This window comes from Megascapheus bottae, chromosome 7 (assembly GCF_031878675.1).
Source record: "Megascapheus bottae isolate mThoBot1 chromosome 7, mThoBot2.hap1, whole genome shotgun sequence".
Taxonomy (NCBI): Eukaryota; Metazoa; Chordata; class Mammalia; order Rodentia; family Geomyidae; genus Megascapheus; species Megascapheus bottae.
In genome coordinates this window covers 61,993,385-62,016,502 of record NC_143515.1, presented here as the reverse complement: position 1 = coordinate 62,016,502, position 23,118 = coordinate 61,993,385, and the positions used below count along the sequence as shown (strand labels likewise).

General features: G+C 39.7%; 1 protein-coding gene across 6 annotated transcripts in view; it reads left to right on the top strand.

Annotated features, from left to right (window-relative positions):
* The window catches only part of Ltbp1 (latent transforming growth factor beta binding protein 1), a 367,263-nt gene that overhangs the window by 32,157 nt on the left and 311,988 nt on the right, over positions 1-23,118 (top strand). For all 6 annotated transcript variants that reach the window (XM_090337166.1, XM_090337170.1, XM_090337167.1 and 3 more), the window contains exon 3: positions 6,822-7,119. In XM_090337166.1, coding sequence (XP_090193292.1) covers positions 6,822-7,119 — 298 coding nt within the window. The remainder of the gene's footprint in view (positions 1-6,821; positions 7,120-23,118) is intronic.

Sequence of the window (23,118 nt, the reverse complement as noted above, 5' to 3'; positions counted from 1 at the left end):
GCTGAAGGACAGTGCTCAGGCCCTGAGTTCAAGCCCCAAGACTAGGAAAACAAAAGGTTTTTAACTGGGATGTAATTGTGCTAGCCTTGAGTACAAAGAGGATGAAGGACAGCACTCAGGTCCTGAGTTCAAGCCCTGGAACTGGAAAAAAAAAAAAAGAATTGTGTCTACCTGAATTACGTGTGTGTGTATGCATGTATGCATGAGCCCCAAGGACTTGGGCTCAGGGCCTGGGCCCTGCCCTTTTGGTTTTTTTGCTCAAGGCTGGTGTCATTTGAATCATAGCTTTATTTCTACCTTTTTGGTGGTTAATTGGAAATAGGAGTCTCACGGACTAACGTGCCAGGGCTAGATTTGAACCTCTATCTTCAGATCACAGCCTCTTGAGTAGCTAGAGTCATAGCTTTGAGCCCAGCTCTTAACTAAGTCTTACAGCATGTGTCTATATGTATCTTCATATTTTTGTCATAAATGTTTCATAATTTCTTTCAAAAACCTTATATAGTTTGTTAGATTTATACTTGATGACATAATTAGTGTTGACAATGTGAATGATTTCTTCTGTTAAATTCAGACAGTGATTTATTGCTTGTTAGAAGAACTATGTGGATTTTTCTAGGCAGATTTAGAAGGTTGCTAACCTTTCTTGTTAGTTAATGGTTTGTAATAACTATGAAGAAAATTAGTAAAACTTTAAGTATTGGTATATTTCACATTTCTTTATAACATTTCAATACTTTCACTCTTCTTGCTACGTTTTCTTGAATCTACAATACATCTCTTCTTAGGAGCCCTTGTGAGCATTTAGACTTGTTCCCAGTGTTGATAGCATGCCTCTGCATTTTCTGTAGGTTTTGCTGTTGTAGGCTTTGCTGTAGATACTGTTTACTAGAGTAAGGAATTCCCTTTGTGTTCATAGTTGGCTAAGAGTTTTTATTTGTTGTCGTGAGTAGATGACGAATTTTTATTGGAAACTTTTCTGCATTCCTTGTGGTAATTCTCATCTTTTTTATTTTCTTCCAGTCCTGGGCTTGAACTCTGAACCTGGGCACTGTCCCTGAGCTTCATTTGATCAAAGCTAGGCACTCTACCACTTGAGCAACAGTGCTACCTCTGGCTTTTTCTTTTTCTTTTTTTTTTGCCAGTCCTGGGCTTGAGCTCAGGGCCTGAGCACTGTCCTTGGACTTTCTCAAGGCTAGAGCTCTACCACTTGAGCCTCAGCACCACTTCTGGCTTTTTTCTATGTATGTGGTACCGAGGAATCGAACCTGGGTCTTCATGCATGCTAGGCAAGCACTTTAACCACTAGGCCAAACTCCTAGCCACCTCTGGCTTTTTCTATCTGTGTGGTACTGAGGAATCAAACCTGGGCTTTATGCATGCTAGGCAAGCACTAAGCCACATTCCCAGCCTATCTTCTTTTTTTTTTTTTTTTTTTTTTTTTTTTTTTTTTTACCATGGAGAATTAAACTCTTAAGGCTGTTAACCTTAGAACTATCCAAGAGTTTCTGGATTAAATTCTAGTTTCTTGAAACACTGATACTCACTGAGTTGTTAGTATTTTGCCTGGATATTTTGTATTTCTATCCATAATTATGTGTTATACTAAAGCAATGGGAAAAAAAAGCATTCAAGCGCAAACCCAGGGCATTATTTTTTAAAATATTTTTTATTGTAATTAATAAAAGGGTTACATGATATTTGCCAGATAGAGGGTGCATTAATTCACATACACTGATACCCTTTCACATGTCTTGGTCCCCATTATCCTCCCCCCTCAGGGCATTATTTGAGGATAAAGCTCCATGATGGGCTACCTGTTACCTGCCACATGTCATGTCTTTTTCTTATCTCTATCTACCTACCCATAAAGGCCAAACTCTCCCCACTTCCACTCTCCCTTAACTGCCTTTATGTGTTGAGTGCAATGATGGCAGTAGCTGCTTTCTGCTAAGTAGGAGTGAAATGGGATACAGCAATTTGCGTTTTTTTTTTCTTTCTGGGCAGGATCTTTTAGGTGGAGGGGACATTTATCTATTTTATTTGGGACATTATTCTGTCTGGTTAAAGTTATATTATCTTTTTTCTTTTTTTCATATATTTTTATTGTAGTTAATAGAAGGGTTACATTATATCCACCAGATAGATGGTACATTACTTCACAAACATTGATTCCCTTTCTCATGTCATGGTCCCCATTTCCCTCTCCTCCTCCCCCTTCCCCGCTCATCTTGATTTCCCCCATTCCCTATCTAATTTCAAATAACCAATTAAGCATATATGAAATATATCAGATAACATGGTGAAATATTGTAACATATATTATCTTTTTCAAATGAATTTAATTTTGAGGTCCCAGTCTGGTGGCTCAGGACTGGATCTGTGCTCCGGATGAGCTCTGGGAATGTGCATCCTGCAGATTCTGGATGATGGTAGTTGTCTGGTTCACGCTGCACCTGTGCTACCTCATGGCAGGCAGGCACTTATGGAGACCCTTTGCAGGTCTACGGCATATCTCTGTGTGCCAATCTCTGCTCCCTGTACTTGGCCCCACAAGTTCCAGCTGCTTAGCTTCCTGAGGCAGGGTCTCTGGCTCCTCAGGTCTGCAATGCCATCATGTCTGCAGGTCCTCTCCATGCCATGATCCCAGAGTGTCAGTCACATAATGAAGCCCAGGGATTCCCTTCTGTTAGGAACCATAGTCCTGTGCAGCTGTTGTCAAGTGTTATATAGCAATTGTATTATGTCTTACATCCCTGCCTTCTAGTTATTTCTGACCACAAGGCTTTTTTGATAATAGATATTCCATCATAACAGGCAACAGAAATGATCTCTTGAACTTAGAAACAGTTTTTTCCTCATTATGCAGCTCAAGCTAGCTTCCAACTCATGGTCTTGCTCATAACCCAGCTACACTAAGGTATGGTGTGCATCATCATACCTGGTTTTAGAAACCTTTTTTATTTTTGGAAATAGTTTTGTATTTGGAATGGAGGAGGTCACTGGTCTCTGTTGAGGACTGAACACAAGTTCTTTATAGGATTATCCACGTTCTCAACGGTTGGCATTATCCCCCTTTCCACAAACTGACTACTTCTCAGGAGATCTTTCTTTTTTCTTTTGGATTTCTCCTATCTTTGAACTTTAGCTAGTGTCTTCAATGTGATTTTCTATGGGAAGTTTAGTAACTTTTCACAGCTCTTACCAGCCAATGGTGATATTCTTTTCTTTCTTGCCCTTGAACCATTTATTTTGTCCTTTGGCATTTGTCTAGTATCTATTGGATTTGGGCTTTTCAAACTGCTCCTGAAACTTTCTGACATATCTTATTAAATATCACTACAGACCTCATGTATTTACAGAATATATTTGAATATTGATGTTGATGGAAACACTTCTATTTTGAATGCTAAGCGCGCTAAGTCCAGAGATGCAAACATTACCTTGTTGCAGAGGAAGAGTCCATTAACTCTTTCCTATAGACATGTCCTGAAACCCCAACATTCTTGAGAGAGTAGTGGTGCTACATTGAAATCAGTCAACCAAGATGAAATACACGCTCTCCTGGTGTAGGGGATGAAATATTCCACACAAGCCACTTAGCTGGTGCCATGGTTGACAATCTTATTGGGAGATACTGTGGGATGACTTTGTCAGAGGATTGACTATTAACATGAAACACCCACGTGTAACATGAAGAGAATGATTACAATGGACATGATGTGAGATGGAGTAAGGTCGTAGAAGGGGTGGGCAGATTCCTGGAAAAACACAGACGAAGAAGAACCAGAAGTTCCCAGTGCACTCATGGAATTAAGGAAACTGTCTTCCTGGAGGGAGCACCTGTGTGCAGAGATAAGGAGGCAGGAGGACATGGGGTTTGTACAGGGATGAGCCAGGAGAGAGTGCGCGTGGGCAGAGTGGATAGGGCCAAAAAAAAGAGGGATCAATTTCCAAGTGGTCAAACTATAGACCAGTCCCTTGATAAGATCTTGATGCAACCTCTGCTCACTCTGCTGAACCCAAACACAGCTAGCCAGGCACCTGCTTGGAGGAAAAAGTCCATTTAAAAAGCACTTCTCTAACATTATTTATACTGGTCTATGGAGCGCAACACCTCCATTGTAATCACAGCTTTCTCATAAATACCTATCCAGATGCATAGAGTTAGAAGAGACCCCTCTGCAATCCTAATAGTTTGACCACTTGGAAATTGATCCCTCTTTTTTTTGCCCTCAAAATAAAAGAGCAACATGAAAGCAAAACACAGTGTGACCGCCAAGAATTCCTTAAAATAAAAGCAACTGTTATGTGACAACATTAGCATGTTATTAAAAGGTAAATCCTCAGAAACTTGCTGGTAGAAGATAGTCAGTTTCTAAATGGTTCTCAAAGAAGCAGGCGCCATCAAAGTTTGCTCAGCTCCAGGTTCAGATATAACAGACCAGGGGAAGTCCGGGGATGTGTATTTCCACAGCGTTTCTAAGTGATGTCACGCTGCTTCTTGGAGCCATCAGACCTGGAGAACTCCTGGTGTCCAGGCTAGGTGAGCAAGCCTAATGCATGGCAGGAAAAGTGGAGCAATCAGGAGACTCAGAGTTTATTTTTCATGTCAGACTAGGGCTTGTTAGGGAAGAGGAAGGGAAAATGATTGTCTTAGTGTCCTGTATTCCTTAGAAAGAAGGGCAATGTTGCACCTATTCATTCTGAAACACAGCATGTTCTTTTCATTCCAGCAAAAAAATGTGTGAATTTTAGTAGTTTTCTTTTTCTACCTGCCCTTCTATTTAGGCAAAATTGGAAGAGCTAAAGATGACCACTTCTCCCTTGACATTTCTAGACCATTTATTTGCTTTTAGAGACAGCTTCTTGTGGCACGTAGATCAGCGTGTTGGATGATTTCAGCCAGCTTTGGCGGGCTGTGCCATGGAGCCTTCCAGGTAGATTAGGAGACATTTGCAGTAGATCTCAAGAGCAGCAGAAATCACTCTCAGATGTTCATCTGAAATGTGTTCCTAATTGAAAGCACGAAGAGAATGTGTGCGTGCAAATGCCTGGGGTAAGCACTGGTAGAGACATAGCCAGGCCAGTGTGCTCAGTCCATTTCTCTCAGAGTGGAGCTCACTCTTTGTCTGTGATATTCCATAAACGGCCGAGCAGAGACCAGATCGCAGCATCTTAGGGCAACTAAGTTTGCTTAGTCAGTTGGAAGAGGTGGACAAATTACTATCCTAAATTTTAGATTTCTATAGCTTTTGGACTTAACTTTTCCAAGTTCAGGAAGGAGAACAGGTCTCAGCACCATTTGAGAACATGCTTCACGGACCCTGAATATGCCCAAGTGCCAGGATCAAGGTTAATTATCTTATCCCAAGGTCACTTAGGAAGCTGGATCCTGTGGAATATTTTCCAACTTTTCTCTTTCATACATAAAAAAATGCAGGGGCCGGGAGTTTGGCCTAGTGGTTAAAGTGCTTGCCTAGCATGCATGAAGACTGGGGTTCGATTCCTTGGTACCACATACATAGAAAAAAGCCAGAAGTGGTGCTGAGGCTCAAGTGGTAGAGCTCTAGCCTTGAGAAAGTCCAAGGACAGAGCTCAGGCCCTGAGCTCAAGCCCAGGACTGGCAAAAAAAAATGCTGACACACTCAGGCCCCTCTGACTAGTTTTTCTCTTTGGTTCTCTGTAAATTTCAGGACCGTTAGGGCTTGCAGACTTGGAGCTCAGGAACTGAGTCTCTTGTAGTTCACATCATTCATTTATTTTGTGATTGTTTGGTGGAGTGAGGCTGACATTAGATTTGATGGGAGATTTGATCATGTGGTCTCAGGACCATAAGTTTACTGCAGAAGTGGGCAGACGGCAAAGGAACAGTGTAAAAATGTATGACAACTGAAGAGACTGTAGCACAGGCCTATGACATTACCTAATAAAACCTAAGTCAACAACCGCTAAACTCCAGAGGGGCCTTTGCCTAATCCACTAACCTCACCCATGACCCACAGTTCTGCTAGCTTATAACTGTACTTGGCCTCAAGTCTGGTGACTCAAAGTTTAGACATTCGAGCAAACAGGAGATGAAGGGTTTGTTTTTGTTTTGGTTGCCCTTCATTGTAAGATTAGGGGTGATGTCGCCTGTGCTGAATGTTTATAAAAATGAGCAAGGCTCACACTTATGGCCCTCAGTTTTCTCAGAGGTTAAAAAAGATTGAACCCAGTTTTGAAACCAGCTCTCCAAGTTCTAGTATTCTTTTTTTGGGTCTTTGTGTGTGTGTGTGTGTGTGTGTGTGTGTGTGTGTGTGTGTGTGTGTGTATGTGTGTGTATGTGTGGTGGTTTCAAGTCTTGACAAAAACGTTTAGATATAACAAATTAAAATTAAATGTAACCTCCAGGTTTAGAATGTAAATGTCATGGCAAGGTATTTCTTAGGACTTCCATACTTGGTTCATATGCATTTGTAGACATATTTCCAGGAAAGTGGCTAGGAACCATGGCTGCTTTGGAATCCTGGCTCTTCTCATGATTGTGTAACCTTTGGCAAACAACATAAACTTTGCTTCATCTGTAAAACAGGCAGAATAAAATATTACCCCAAACTGTTTCTAGGGAATTCAATTGTTGATCTGTTATAGAATAGTGCCTGTCACATAGGCAAAAGTTATTAGATAGGTGTTGTTATCATCATCACCACCATCATCATAATCAAGTACGAATGCTGATATGCTGGTTTATTTTATTGCTATTGTTGAACTGTTAGAAGAATTAGTGAAATGGACTTCATTTTTCCTTTAAAATTGTGCCTTCTGTTATGTGTCTGCAGCAAGCTGTGTCCCACCATGCCAGAACGGAGGGATGTGTCTCCGGCCTCAGCTGTGTGTGTGTAAACCGGGCACCCAGGGCAAAGCTTGTGAGACAGCATCTGCCCAGGAGACCTCGTCACCAATCTTTGGAGGGCAGAATCCTGGGGCTGTCTCATCTTGGGTCCTCCCTGAGCAAGCAACAAAGCATACTTCATTCAAGAAGGCAGACGCTCTACCAAGAGTCAGTCCTGTGGCCCAGATGACCTTGACCCTCAAGCCGAAGCCTTCCGTAGGACTCTCCCAGCAGATACATTCACAGTGAGTGTTTACACTTGCCTCCCACTAAGGACCATCAGAACCATTCTTAGATTCATTGCATCAAGCCCTCTCCCTCTCTGGCACAATTTTCAGAGATTACTTGGAAACTGATGTCTTTCTTTGCTTTCCTCAAGCATTTGCTTGCAAGGCTTATACATCACAGCTCTTCAGAATATTTGATACATGTATTTAACTCTACAAACTAAGTTTACTATGAGTATATGCTATAGCAATAACCAGGATTATAGGGATCAAGGTGGGAAAGGAATAAAGAAGGTAGTTATTTGATTGAGTTGTGAATTGAAAAACCTTGTTTTTTTTTTTTTAGGGCCATGTCCTAGAGGTTTAAAATTATATATATACTATAAAATATTAATTAATTATATGATATATAGTGTTATATAATATCTAAAATAAAACACATAAATGGATTTTATAATGTATAATAAAACATGTGATATGTATAATACATGTATTATAAAGTTACATATGTACAAATTAAAACATATATATATATATATGTATGGGGGTGAGGATTGAAATCAGGGCTTTATTGTTTTCAAGGCAGATGCTGTATCATTTGAGCCATTCTTCCAGTCCTTGTAGCCATGGGTTATTTTTGAGGTAGGGTTTTAGCTTATGCTCAGGCTAGTCTGAGCTGTGATCCTGCTCATTTGTGCTCCCCCTTGTCACTGGGGGTATGTGGGCACACACCACCACACTGAGCCATTGTGCTTCCCCCATAGCTGGAATAATAGGCGTGTATCTCTGTGCCAGCTATTGGTTGAGACAGGAGTCTCATGAACTTCCTTTTGCCCTTGAACTGTGATTCCCCAGACTCTGTCTCCCAAGTAGCTAAGATTACAGAACATAGAATGTAATTTCATCTTCTAATGTCTTCTTTATCATTCCTAATTCATTTGCTAATTAATGGCAATTGATTTTGTTTGCTGCTTCTTTGGTGAAAGGGTTTATTTATCAGATCTGGCTTTGCTCGAACTGTGATCATCAGATCTCATCTTCCCGAATACTTAGTATTAGGGACATGAGTCACCGTTATCTGAGAATAGCTGCTTTTCATGACTTAAAAAGCAACATTTTGGAGAAAGTACCATGGGTTCTTTAGGAAAATGTGCGTCCTTCTAAGATCACATATTCAAATGAATTTATGAATATTCAAATATATTATGCATACTTTGAGATGTCTGTTCTGTTAATTACATTTCTTTCTTTCTTTTTTTTTTTTTTTTTGTGAGTCATGGGGCTTTAACTGAGCCTCGGTGCTGTCCCTGAGCTCTTCATCTCAAGGCTTCCTCCCTACCCTTGAGCCAAGCCCCACTTCCCGTTTTCTAGAGGTTAGTTGGAGATTAGAATTTCAGGTCCTTTTGTGCCTGGGCTGGCTTTCAACCTTGATCCTCAGATCTCAGTCTCCCGAATAGCTAGGATTACAGGTTCAGTGAGCCACTGTTCCCAGCTTCTCATCTTCTTTTTTTTTTTTTTTCCTTTTGCCAGTCCTGGGCCTTGAACTCAGGGTCTGAGCACTGTCATTGGGCTTTTTCTCAAGGCTAGTGCTTTAGCATTTGAGCCACAGCACCACTTCCAGCTTTTTTCTATGTATGTGTTACCAAGGAATCAAACCTGGGTCTTCATGCATGCTAGGCAAGCATTCTACTACTAGGCCAAAGTCCCAGACCCATTTAATCTTTTTTTTTAATGGATTATTCTTGTTAAAATGTAATAGTCTTTATTCCTTTTTTTTCACTAATTTTGGCTTGATGTCCATTTTTGTCAGATGAGTATAGCTGTGTCTGTTTGCATTTGTTTTCTGCATGCTTGGCATACTGGTTTTCATCTTTTCAGTTGGAATTGTATCTGTGTGTCTTTGCCATTTCGGTAAGTTTCTTGTAGACAACATAGTTAGATCTCATTTTAAAACTGATTCATCCAGCCTTTGTCTTTGTTTGGGGAGTTAAATCAATTTACATTAAAGACTATCTGTGACATGCATGTACTGACTTCTTCCTTCATCTTAGATTTTTGCCAATTTATTGAGTTAATGGGTCTTTCCTAATTCCTATTTGTTTTTCTTGTCATCCTGAGTTATTCTTTTCTGACCTCTCACTAGTTTCCATCTATCTCCCTATTCCTTTAGGTAGTTTTTGTGCTGTTGGCTTAATGATCATGAGTTGTTTTCCTTTATACTTGTCATAGGAGGTCTTCTTTGATATTAAAGGCAATTTTATTGTGTACAGTACAATAGTGTTGGTTGGCATTTCATTGTAAGACTTGTTAACTTGATTATTATTCACAGAGTCACATAGAGATGGCATTTCAAGAACTTTTCAGTCTAGTCTGGCCTGTCATCACAATTCTTCCATTCTCAGTCCTCCCCCCAAGTACCTAGATTACAGATGTAGGCCTCTGGCACCCAGCATGTTCATATTGTTTTAAAATCATGTTTGATCTCCCTGTAACTATTACTGTCATTTCGGGGTACATGAACTTTCGTTTTATGGGAGTTCACTCTGCCCATTCTTGCCCTCCTTGGGTGTTAGGGGGTAGATGCTGTACTGTACACAATGAGAAGCTGGGGATAAGAGAGATTATTCCCGACCTTTTCTGAATTATATGAGAAGCACAACCCTTCAGATGCACAGGATTCTTACACAAATTTTCTCCTCTTTAAAAAACCCTACTTGACATGGATAATGTGATGGAGAATTGGCTGCAGCTATATTTGTCATTTTCCTGAGAATGTAAAGTACAGGAAGTCCCTGACTTAGAAACTGATCATTGGTAAATCACATGCTTGGAATTTAGAATGCTTTTCCCCTCATAGGGACAATTTCCACATGTTGATTAGTACTCACATAGCCCACTGAGGTTATTTAATCTGTCACTGTAGATGGAATCACCCTAATTTATATTTCCTATTGGAATCCATCACCTATAGTTCTTGTGGGATCCTAGTAACTTTTCTTTTCCCTTCTTATTCTGTCCTTAACCTTCTTTTCTTTCTTCTGGTTTTCTTCATTGTTCTTTCATTTCTTCCACTAACAGTCCTTCAATTCTATCATGATAAATGATTTGGGGAACTAGGTTGAATAAGATTTTTTTTTGCTGTATTCCAGCAATTCTTTTAAATGCTTCATATAGATGATTAATTTACATTCTACAATGACCCAATAAGGTAGATACTTTTATTAACCTCATATTACTGAGGAGAAAATTGAGATTCAGAATGGTTAAGTATGTTTTCAAGGTCACGCAGTCAAATGACAGCGCTAAACAGAAGTGGTCAGGTCCTGGCATCCATACCCTGAAGGGAGGAGCTAGTGAATGTTTCCTGTAATGGACTGGATAATAAATATTTCCAGCTTAGTGGGATCTGTGGTTTGCATAAAGAGCAGTTATTAACAATGCACTAACAACACTATTGTATTATTTATGGATGTTGAAATTTTTGTGTCAGGAAATTTCATTTTCTTTATGAATTTTGTCTTTGGCCATTTAAAAATGTAACAGTCATTCTTAACTTCAGGGCCCTCTTAAGTCAGGCAATGGGTTGCAATTGCTCATGAGCTATAGCTTGCCCACTCCTGCTTTGAAAGAAAACAGTACTTTTTTGGGGGTGCTAGAACACAAAATATAGCTGTATGTGTCCTTAGAATGATATAAACCTTTATATCATAGCCAGACATCTCCCTTCTAGCATTGTTCTTATCCTGAAACAAAGGACCGTTTTGTGCTGAACTATGCTTTGGTGATCAAGAGTTAGATTATAGAGCATTGCAATGGTTATTTCTTACGCTTATTGCTTAGATAAATTATGAAGTAATTTACAAGCAACCTTATTCATCTTGAGCAGAACCATCCCCAGTTAGAATCTGAACTTTTGGGATTGTGCATGTATGGATTGTGAGAGGAAGAACAATTTGTCCGATGGAGGAGCAACCTCCTCTCTCTCCCTCTTCTTTTGGTAGTAGCATTATAATTTAGACAAGAATGCTATGAGTCAAAGAGGGGGCTTCAGTTTCAGTTCTGGAAAATAAAAAGCATTAGGTAATTGGCTCTGGAGACCTCATCTGCTGAACTGAGATGCTTTTAATGGTAGCTTTGTGGCAGTGGGTGTGCCTACGTCGTGGTGAAGATGCTATCAATTCTGATACTAAGTTTACTAAGTAAAGATGGACTAAGACAGATAATATACAGTCCTTATAGGGATTTTGAGGTAATGGCTGATCTACAAGTGAAGAAAAGTGAAAAGGAAGAACATGGTTGGCCTGTTGGTCAACCATGACATAATCCCATCCGTGTTTAATCACACTGCCAAAGTATGCTAGGCTCTCTTACTTTTCCCCCTTACATTATTACTATTTTTTAAAATCTTGCCTGTATTAAATCTTGCTTTGTGTTTACCCAGTGAAGGGGAGATGAGTTGATCCTACTGAAGTTGTTTTACTATAAACACAAAGTTGCCTAAAGCACCAAATGTTCAGTGTTACATTGGTTGTGTGGGATATGGAATCTTCTGTCTTCATCACTGACTCTGCCAGTTTTCTCTGAGCTTTCTGTGTGCAGGGGCTGCTGTGAGGTGAATGAGGCAGAATGCCTGCTTCCCACTGGAGAGGGCTGGGGGATGGATGGATGATGCCATCAGATGCATGGTGGGCTGTGAGAAGTGCTGTGAAGAGGATGAAGGAGAAGAGAAGCAAGTAGGGCAGAGAGAAATGGGCTATCAGGAAAGGTCCTAGTAATTCTACAGTGTGTGTGTGTACGGGGGGACAGAGAGAGAGAGAAAGAGAGAGAGAGAGAGAGAGAGAGAGAGAGAGAGAGAGAGAGAGAGAGAGAGAGAGAGAGAGAGAGAGAGAGAGAGAGTCCTAGGGCTTGAACTCAGGGCCTGGGTGCTGTCCCTGAGCATTTGTTTTTGCACAAGGATAGTACTGTACTACTTGAGCCATACCTCCATTTCTGGCGTTTGTGTGGTTAAACAGAGATAAGAATCTCATAGACTTTCCTGCTCAGGCTGGTTTTGAACTGCCACGATCACAGCCTCCTGAGTAGCTAGGATTATAGGTGTGAACCATGGGTGTCTGGCTTACTTGTTCTTTTGAATCTTGGTCCAGCCAGGATGTTGGCAATGGTGGTAATTACAGGATGGCTCTGTAACAGGTCATCATGGTAATGCCGAGGGAGGAAGTTAACTCAGGAGTTGCTGTCAGAAAAATCTTGGTACATAATCGAATAAGGAAATAAAAGGAAGAAAATGAAGCCTGGGACTGTGAGAGAATGGGCGGATGTGGAGATATTTTGTCCTGTTCATTCCTGAGGATTGCTTTAGAAAGACCATGGCCCAGAGTCTTTGAAGATGTTGGTACTTGGTGATGGAGCTTTGTGTGAAGGTGTTTGATACTTGGTGATGGAGCTTTGTGTGAAGGTGTTTGGTACTAGGTGATGAAGCTTTGTGTTAGTGCAGTTGTGACCATTCCCTGCTAGACCCCAAACAAGTGGTTATTGATAGGATAAGGCTGGTTTCTTAGTTTGGAAACACTGACCAGTTTGTTTTTGGAAAAGTCATTACTGTAGTTGGTTATTTTCATTGATGGCCTTATTGAGGTTTATTTCATGGCTGTTTTCCAGTATTTGAAGGAAAAATCCAAATGATGTTTCAACTGCCTGCTTATAAATTTGTGAGATCAGTTTTGGGATTCCTTAAATGTTACTTCCTCTTCGTAATATCGGAGTTCTTGAAATCCATACTGACTCCAGGTTATCATCATACATGCATCGTTTAGCAGTTATCTAGGTCTAGTTTTCCTTGTCACTCCAGATTGGCCACTTTAAGATTGCAGGTGCATCCAAGGGTCTGCCTTTGTTTCTGTACATAAAAATGTGTGATTGCTTCTGTCTTATGAAGAGATAAATTCAAAGGACCAAAACTCAAATCTATTCATCTTTCCTTTTCCTTTTCCTTCTGCCTCTCTCAGTATCCACATGCATATCAAAGTCCCTCATAAAAAGTTTTCAGTTCTCAGTAGCTCAAAGAGAAGCATTCTAGACTTATGTAAAAATGTGTTATTTTAATCCCTGCTAATTATGATGGATGCTGTAGGCACTGACTGTGGAATTATATGGTGGAAGCCATAATGACATTCTTTAGGTGCTAATGTCAACTTGTTGTTTTGGGAATGTTGGTACAGTGACTGCTGCTTTGCCAAATGGGGAGCTGTTATCTGAGAGTGTGAGGAGGAAGCACTTATGGGGGAGACAGTGTGGCCAGGCTGCTCTTGTCACGCTTCAGCAGGAAGTCTGGTTTTACTCAGGATATGGATGTCAACTCTAGAGAGCTCACAAGGATCCAGTCTTCCTTGCTTTCCTGGTGATGTCCATTTTCATCATCTTCTGGTGTCATGATGTGACAGAGAGACGGCTTAGTGTCTCTGAAAATAACTACCTTTCCTTTTTCAAATCACTGGAGTAAATTTACTTACTGTCATGGATTCTCTTTCTTTCTTCCCCTCTCTTCTCTCTCCTCTCTCCTCTCCCTCTCCCTCTCCCTCCCTCTCCCCTTCCCCCCCTCTCTCTGCTGGTCCTTGGGCTTGAACTCAGGGCCTGGGTGCTATGACCCTCTTTTTGCTCAAGTCTTGAGCTTTAACACTTGAGCCACAGTACTACTTGTCTCTCTTATCTTTCTTCCCCTCTCTTTTTTCTTTCTCTTTCTGCTATCTATCTATCTATCTATCTATCTATCTATCTATCTATCTATCTATCTTCTTCTTCTTCTTCTTCTTCTTCTTCTTCATCATCATCATCATCATCATCATCATCATCATCATCATCATCATGTTCTTTTCAAGGATATGGTAAAAGTAAAATAAGTAGATGAGAATTTTCTTTTTCAAAACCAAGAATAACTCCTATGAGTTCTATATTTGTCAAGTAAGTTTAGAGCATGCCAGATATTTCCTAAATATAGAGAGGGTCCTTTACAAATTCCACACGGAGACGATGGGTTCTACTTTTAAAAGTTCTTGAGAATTGAGTACTTGGCATTTATCATGGGCCCCTTGGTAGGAAGAGTGATTAGTGCTGAAGGAACAGTGCATGAGCTCTATGCAAGACCTTACCTGGTTCTTATGCTCTTGTCACTGTACTCGTGAATCTACCAAAAAAGGATTGCATGCTCTCTGCCTGTCAGGAAGATTCCTTTTTCTGTTCTGCCCTCCTGATGAGTCACAACACCTTTTTTTTTTTTTAAATAAAAGATAAGAAGCTCATGGGAAAGCCATACCAGTTGTTGAGGCTGTAGGGATAGGTTTACAGTTTGTTTTGTTTTGTTTTGTTAAATCATTGTGAATAGGTGAGATTGGGACCTTGAGTGTACATGTTAAAGCAGCTAAGAAATCAGTCAATCCTTGAATTGACAATTTCCCTGGACTGTGGCAGGGATTCCTGCTCAACACTGACCCCTCATCTTTAATACTTGCTTAGCATTTTTATATCTTTTTGAGTTTTGCCTGGAATAAAAAAAATTTAGCCACAGGGGTCTGAAGCCCTGCCTGCAGACTCTGTTCTTAAATCTTAAATCTCAGAAATGTCCTTTCTTCCAATAATATATTGGCCTTTCCTAAGCCTTGAACATTTTTCTCTGAACAAGTGGCACTCCTTCTGTTTGATGAGTCTATGAGGTAGGGGACATTTTCAGTCTCTGTTTTATGATGTTGAAAAACAGGCAAGGTATTAGAAAGTTGAATTAAAGGAGCTCTAGCCATGGATTTCAGAATCCTTTGAGATAGGATAAGGACTAAAGTTTTGAATCAATGACTAATTTTTGAAAATCATTATACATACATTTATTTAAAGCTGTTTCTTATATTTTGTAAAATTGAATTTAGGTGGAAATTATAAGAAGGAAATTACAAAAATCCAGAAGTGCACATAGCCTAATGATCGTTCCAAAGTGATGTCATACCCTAGTAAGTGTCACCCAAGTTTGAGGACAGAACATTACCAGTAAAGGCATTTCACCCCTGCCCCTCCCTGCACTATCTCTTCCTCCTCCCAAAAGGGAGCTGCTCTTGGACTTCTGAGTGTCTTCGAAGTTCATGGAAATGAGACTGTGTTTTCTACTCAGGATTATGTTGGGGACTCATTTGTTTTATTTTTTGCCAGTCCTGGGCTTGAGTTCAGGGCCTGAGCACTGTCCTTGGACTTTCTCAAGGCTAGAGCTGTACCACTTGAGCCTCAGCACCACTTCCGGCTTTTTTCTATGTACGTGGTACCGAGGAATGGAACCCAGGTCTTCATGCATGCTAGGCAAGCACTTTAACCACTAGGCCAAACTCCCGGCCCCTCATTTGTTTTATTGAGGAATCATTGCAAAAAAAATCTATAGTTGTGACCAGAAGTATGGCCTAGTAGTAGAGTGCTTGCCTAGTATACATGAAGACCTGGGTTCAATTCCTCGGTACCAAATACACAGAAAAAGCCAGGAGTGGTGCTGTGGCTCAACTGGTAGAGTGCTAACCTTGAGAAAGCCCAAGGGCATTGCCCAAGCACTGAGATCAAGCACTGGACAGGCAAAAGAAAATCTGTAATTGTGAAAAACAGTAAAATTATTTCTCACTATTTGCACTTTGCACACTGTAAACCTACGTATGGAATGATGTTTTGATTCATGTATGGATCTCAGTATTTCGAGAAAACATTCATTTTTTTCCTCTTTTTTATTGTAATTAATAGAAGGGTTACAATTGTATTCACCAGATAGAAGGTGCTACCCCTTCTCATGTTTTTGTCCCCATTTCCCTTCTCCTACCCCTCCCCTCATCTTGTTTTCCCCCTTTCCCTTTCCTATTTCAAATAAACAAATAAATATATATGCAATATACCAGATAACAAGGTAATATACGGTAACAATATGAGAATAACCAAGAGACAACAAAAGAGATGAGAAATGACATAGTATATTAAGAACAACAATCACATATTATATAACTCTTGTTTCCATATCCTGGAAGTCCTTTCAGTTAGCCTCATCCTATATGGCCTTATGTATCCAGGTTTTGAGCTATTGTAATCTTCTGCTAGGAGAGTCCAAGGTTTGTACTTATTATTACAAATGAGGGAAACCATTTGAGCCTATGTTCTTTTGGGTCTGGTTTACTTCACTTAATATGATTTTTTTTCTAAGTCTTTCCATTTCCTTACAAATGGGGCAATGTCATTCTTTCTGATGGCATCATAGAATTCCACTGAGTATAAATACCACATCTTGTTGATCCAGTCATCTACTGAAGGGCATCTGGGTTGATTCCCTATCTTTGCTATGGTAAATAGTGCTGCAGTGAGCATCGTTGTGCTTGTTGCTTTAGTCTGCCCTTGTTTCTGGACATTTGGGTAAATGCCAAGTAGTGGAATTGCTGGGTCATAGGGGAGCTCTATGCTTAGTCTTTTGAGGAACTGCCATACTGCTTTCCAGAGTGACTGAACCAGTTTATACTCCCACCAACAGTGTAGTAGTGATCTTTCCTGGCCACATCCCCACCAGCACCTATTGTTATTAGATTTCTTGATCATGGCCATTCTAACAGGAGTGAGGTAGAATTTCAGAGTTGTTTTGACTTTCATTTTTTCTATGGTCAGAGATGTGGAGCATTTCCTGATGTGTCTATAGGCCATTCTTATTTCTTCTTCAGAGAAGTCTCTCTTTAAGTCTTTGGCCTGTCTTTTAATGAGTTGTTTCTTTGAAGATTAGTTTTGGAGTGACTCAATTGTTTTAGCTGTTGATATATTTTAGATATGAAGCCTTTGTTTGTTGTATGGTAATTGAAGATCTTCTCCTACTTTGTGGGCTTTCTATTAACTTGCTAGCTAGGTCCTTTGCTATACAGAAGCTCTGCAGTTTAATACAGTCCCATTTATCCAGACTTTCTTTGATTTGTTGTGTTTTTGGGTCTTTATGAAGAAATTTTTGACCTGTGCCAAGTAGACCTAGTGTATCTCCTGTTCCTTCTTGTAAAGTTTTCAGTGTATTTGCTTTTTCCTCGAGGTCTTTGATCCATTTGGAGTTAATCCTGGTGCGGGATGACATAGAAGGATCCAACTTCAGTTTTCTGCAGATGCTTAACCAGTTCTGCCAGCACCACTTGTTGAAGAGGCTGTCTTTCTCCCATTCTATTTTTTTGGTTCCCTTATCAAAGATTAGGTGGCCATAGGTCTGTGGCTTGAATTCTGGGTCTTCAATTCTATTCCATTGATCTTTAGGCCTATTCTTGTGCCAATACCAAGCGGTTTTGGTTACTATAGTTTCCAGAAAACATTAATACCTCAGTTACTCCCTCCCTGCAAGATCTTGTCATGGTGCCCTGTGCTTTTTACTCCATTGTGGCATTTGTTTCCATTTGCAAGAGTCTTTGATTTCCTCTGCTTACACAATTGGTGTTGGTGAATGGATGAAGAATGGTGCTATTACCTGATGGCTGAATTCAAAAGGGAAACCAAGTGGGAAGGCGGGTACTAGCCTATCTTATGGGCTGCCACAGCATCCCCAAAATGATGAAAGATCCAGTCCACAGAGTCACTGAGGGGAGGAGGTAGATGTGACTCAGTCATCACATTGATCTTTGAAGGACGGTAGGGAGTTCAGGTATCCTTTCCCATTGTGTGGGATTTCTAGGGTTCGGAAGTCAGTTCTTGGATATTGGTGGATTTTTGATGGATCAGACCACAATTTTCTGGGTCTTCCATTCTTAATCACAGTGCCAAATCATTTCATTTCTTGTCCCTTCTGTGATGCCGCTGAAGACATGAGGTAGATTTACAAGCACAGGATGACAGCAGAGCCCAGTCAGCTCATCTCTTGGGAAAACTGTTGACACTTGACGCTATAAATCCAGTTTATGAGCTTGAAACTTCCTAGTTCTCATAAGTATTAAATTCAATATTGATTTGAACCCTGACATACTTGGCTCAAGGGTTCATGGAAAGCAAACAGGGACAGGGACACACATGCACACTTTGATGGATTTTTTTTTTCCAAACTTAGTGTTCATATAGTTCTAGGGTCATGTGACTTAATGGAGTTAACACTTCCTAAGATATGGAAAAAAGTTTTTATTCCTGTTAGCACCTATGAATACAATTAATCCTAGGTACTTGTTCCTTTGAAAGTTATTATTGGAACATAGTAGAAAATAGAACAAGAATTACGTCCAGCTTTTTTTCACCTTCTAGAATTTTCTCCTGATGTACATCATAAAGTTTTATATCTGCAGTAGTTCACTGCTCTGTCCAAGTTACCCAGAAGAGTAGTAACAGCTCTATCTTGAACCAGCCTCCCTCTTATTCCATGCTTTCTTGACATCTTTTATTACCAGCTTATAATGATAAGCACATGGACATTTATGCACCAAAAATAACCCAAACAACTTTGGAGAATATTTATGTATTATTGGTGTGTGTGTGTGTGTGTGTGTGTGTGTGTGTGTGTGTGTGTGTGCTGGTATTGGTGCTTGAACTCAAGGCCTGGGTTGTATCCTTTAGCCCAGTTCAATGTTGATGCTCTACTACTTGAGCCACAGCTCCTCTTCTTGCTTTTTTTGTTGGTTAGTTGGAGGTAAGAGTATTCTGGGTTGATTTGCCTGGGCTGCCTTCCAGCCTCCATCCTTAGATCTCTGCCTCCTGAGTAGCTAGGGTTACAGGACAAAAATCAGCAGTGCTCAGCTTGAAGAACATTTTTTTTCCTAGTTCTGGGCCTTGAACTCAGGGCCTGAACACTGTCCCTGAGCATCTTTCTGCTCAAGACTAGTGCTCTACCATTTGAGTCTTGGTACTACCTCTGTATTTTTCTGAGTAGTTTATTGGAGATGAGAGTCTTATGGACTTTTCTGCTCCCAGCTGGCTTCAAACTACCATCCTCAGATCTCAGTCTCTTGAGTAGCTAGAATTACAGGTGTGAGCCACCGGCAGCTGGCTTGAAGAGTATTTTTGAAGCACAAATACAAATAAAAAGTAGAATGGAGTTAAAAAATGTAGTTGCTTCAAGGTTCCCTTAAAATATCTTTTGTTTTATCCAGGAACAGGCACTTAGTTCAGTGAGTAAGTTACTGGTGTTGAAAGCCACCCCACCTCTTTCTGCCACAAATACGGGATTTATTTTTTGAGAGGAAGATTTCTCATTTCAGGGTTTTCTTTGACAAGGCATCAGTTTTACTGCTTTCCCAGCACTGTCGTTTCTTTCTTTGCCTGATATTGGTATCTTGTCAAGAGCTGGTATTGGAGACTTGATTGACAGCGTCTAAAGTGAAACATCATTCTCTCTTAATTTCTTCAAAGCCTCTTTATGCAGCAGCTAATCCTCCCTAATTACATTTTCTGGGAAGGATGTTCCTAACTTAAACAGGAAGATGATATAGACGTTTTGAGAAGATTAGGACAGACTTTAAGAAATTCTAAGTGAAGTGTTCTTCTATTTCTATGTTTTACTCCTTGAGCACAATACCTCCCCCTTCCACTTTTTGAACCTCTTTTCTCTCTGTTCCTCTTTCATTCTAAGGGCCTCTATTTATCTCCTGGATTAACTAAACTCTTTTGAAGGAGAACACACACACACACACACACACACACACACACACACACACACACATACAGACACACACACACACACACATACACAGACGCACACACACATACACACACACACACATCCTCATTTCCTTATAAAAAGGCAGACATTTTACAATTAATTGCCTTGCTGTTTTGAAATGTGACCTGGGAATGTAAATATTTGGGAAATTTAGTGTATATATTAGGAATATCTTTTATAAGGCTGAAATATGAAATATATTGCAGTCTCCCTGATTAATTTCTTTATCAATATGCTTTTTATGTTTATTGTAATCAATAAAAAGCACTGCTTTTTATATGAATGTAGGTTTATTAGTCAGTGATTTTTTATTATTTGTGATTTCTAATATTTTAAATAACAGCAATTATTTTTTCCATTTGTAAATCTTCTTTCTACTTTTTTTTTTTGGATTGGTTATTTCATTTAGGGCCTGGATGTTGTCCCTGAGCTTTTTCACTCAAGATTAGTGCTCTGCCTCTTTGAGTCACAGCACCACTTCTGGTTTTCTGGTGCTTAATTTGAGGTAAAAGTCTCATGGACTTTCCTGCCTAGGCTGGCTTTGAACTGTGATCCTCAGGCTCTTGATTAGCTAGGATAGTATGAGCCACTGGTGTCTGGTTTCATTCTATTTCTTATTACATGTTCTTGCAATTATTTTTATTTGTAAGAACTCTTTTCATATTGAAGATCCTTCTTATGTTCTTGCAATTGTTTTTATTTGTAAGGACTCTTCATATTGAAGATGTTTTTTATTAAACATTTGAAGATGTTTTTCAAGGAAGGGACTTATATCTAGATAGAACATTATTAGCACTAAATGAACTTTTTAACCCAAATATGGGAAGAAACTTCTTACATTGCATCTTATTTTTTTTCTTGACACCACTAGGTTTGAACTTGGGGCCTGATGCTTGCCCATTTTACTTGCTGGGCTTCCTGTCAAAACCTGACATTTGCTCTTATTTTGAAGGGGAGTCTCAGAGATATTTCTGACTCAACTGCTTTGAGCTGCAATCCTTAGGATCTCCACCTCCCGAGAAGCCAGGATAATAGGTGTGACAGGCCAGTGCCTTGCTTAAATTGAACTTCTGGAAATCCCTACCTACCTGTGAGGGTATGGCTAGTCTCTATCACTCATTTATTGCAGACTTGGTCTTCTCAGAGAGTGATTGATGTAAGCAGACCTGAATCTTTGGGCATTACTGAAACTGCCATATCTTCCCAATCTTTGAAAGTTCTTAGTGTATTTCTACTTGTTGCCTCATCTCTGGCTCATCACAATGAGCTCCACAACATAGAGTTTCAGTGGACAAGAGTGGATTCATTCATTTATACCATCCAGAAATATTAACGAGTGTCTATCACATACTGGATACTATTCTAGAACTATTCTAGCAAGTCTAAAAAAATATCGTGACTAAGACAAGGAGAGTGACAGTTAACTGCCTAATTCATTATAAATGATTAATTTAAAAGTTTTGAATTTGTAAACTATAAATTCTAGTGGAAGATAATGACTGGCAAGTCTTGTTTGGGGACCAGCGGATCAGAGTGAGGGAAGAATTGCCAGCATATACAGCACAGACCCGTTGCTGGGAGTTCAACCTCTTTAGGAGGAATTGAGGAAGAGCAAGAAATGAGGTTGGGTGGGAAGTCCAGATTATGGAGGTCCTTGGCAATCGGGACGGATTGAAAGAAACAGAAAGAGGACTCCAAGAGCAACCTCTCCTCTGTGAAGCCTGGTCAGGCAGGGTGTTGTGCCAGGGAGGGAAGAAGGCCCAGATGGTTGGTGGTTAGACGAATGGATTTCTGAAGAAGCTAGCTACCTCTCACAGGAATTGCTAGACAGGAGAGGAAATCTAATTTCCTTTGGATAGAAAGGATTTCTATTACCAATAAAGGAAACAATTCTTTTGGTACTAGGTGAAGGGATTCCGTACAGTCTTTTTTTTTTTTTTTTTTTTTTGCCAGTCCTTGGCTTGAGCTCAGGGCCTGAGCACTGTCCTTGAGTTTTCTCAAGGCTAGAGCTCTACCACTTGAGCCATAACACCACTTCTGGCTTTTTTCTATGTATGTAGTACTGAGGAATTGAACCAGAGTCTTTGTGCATGCTAGCAAACCTCTTCCAGTAGGCCAAACTCCCGGCCCTCATGCAGTCTTTTAGACATTCATCTCTCTCTCTCTAGAGAAATCAAAGGGAATGATAAACTGAGGCTCTCTTGAACGCCTTATTTTCTCCATTCTCTTCTATCCCTGGATTCAAATGAAAACAATAAAACCCCAAATCAGAACCAGATTCTCTTTTCTTCTGTGTTGATCAAAACATACTTGGCAGGAATTTGTTGTTTCCCTTTTTTCCTCCTGTCTCAGATGTTCATCAGACTGATTGTCTACATTTTTTGATCTTTTCTGACTACATAGCTTTTGCTGTAGCTGCTTCATAGCTACTTTATTTTTGCCAGGCGCCTCTCCCCTGGCTGTTCCCAACATAAATTTCTTGTGTTTTATGCTAAGGTAAAAGCATTCTACTCAGGTGTATTCCCTCTCCTTTTGATGACAGAAACCTCCCTCTTTCATAGTATCTTCAGGTGAACTAGCAGTGAACCAAGAATAATTAATACACACACAACAACTCTAAATGCCTCTAGTTGCACCATTTTATCATTAGTTATCATTACCTAAAATAAAAGCAACAATGAAGTCTGAAATAGAAATCACATTACTTACTGGGTGATATTAAATATTCTTATAGAAAAATTGTTTGTTTTGAATTTTACAGGTATTTGTTTAACTTAGCTCTTAAGGTCTAATGTTTCTAGGAAAGTTGTTTTTTTTTTGTCTTGTTTTGTTTTTAAGTTGTGTTTGTGATTTGCCTTGTGGGCTATTTAGTTTAGTAATGTACCTGATATATAAATTATTCTGTTGCCTCAGAATCAGAAATATTTTCCAAAACATAGTGAGAAAGTGCTGAATTATATATCATTTATGTCAATTATGTTCAAATTGATTTTAGGATGTTCATTAAAGTCATAAAGCATTTTAATAAAATTATAGCATTTATATTCATAAAAACTTTTAGGATATTCCTAGAAAATGACTTCCCTCAGGAAGTCTTTGACAAGAAATGATTTGAAACCTTCAATTTCACATTTTTTGTTGTTGAATATTCACTATTCATGGGGGTACTAGGCTAGTATTGAATGTAAGTACTCTACCATTTCAGGGAATAGTCATACCTTGAATATGCTTTCCCTTCTCTTTTTCCTTTCTATTATTATTAATATTTTTTTTTTGCCAGTCCTTGGCTTGAGCTCAGGGCCTGAGCACTGTCCTTGGACTTTCTCAAGGCTAGAGCTCTACCACTTGAGCTT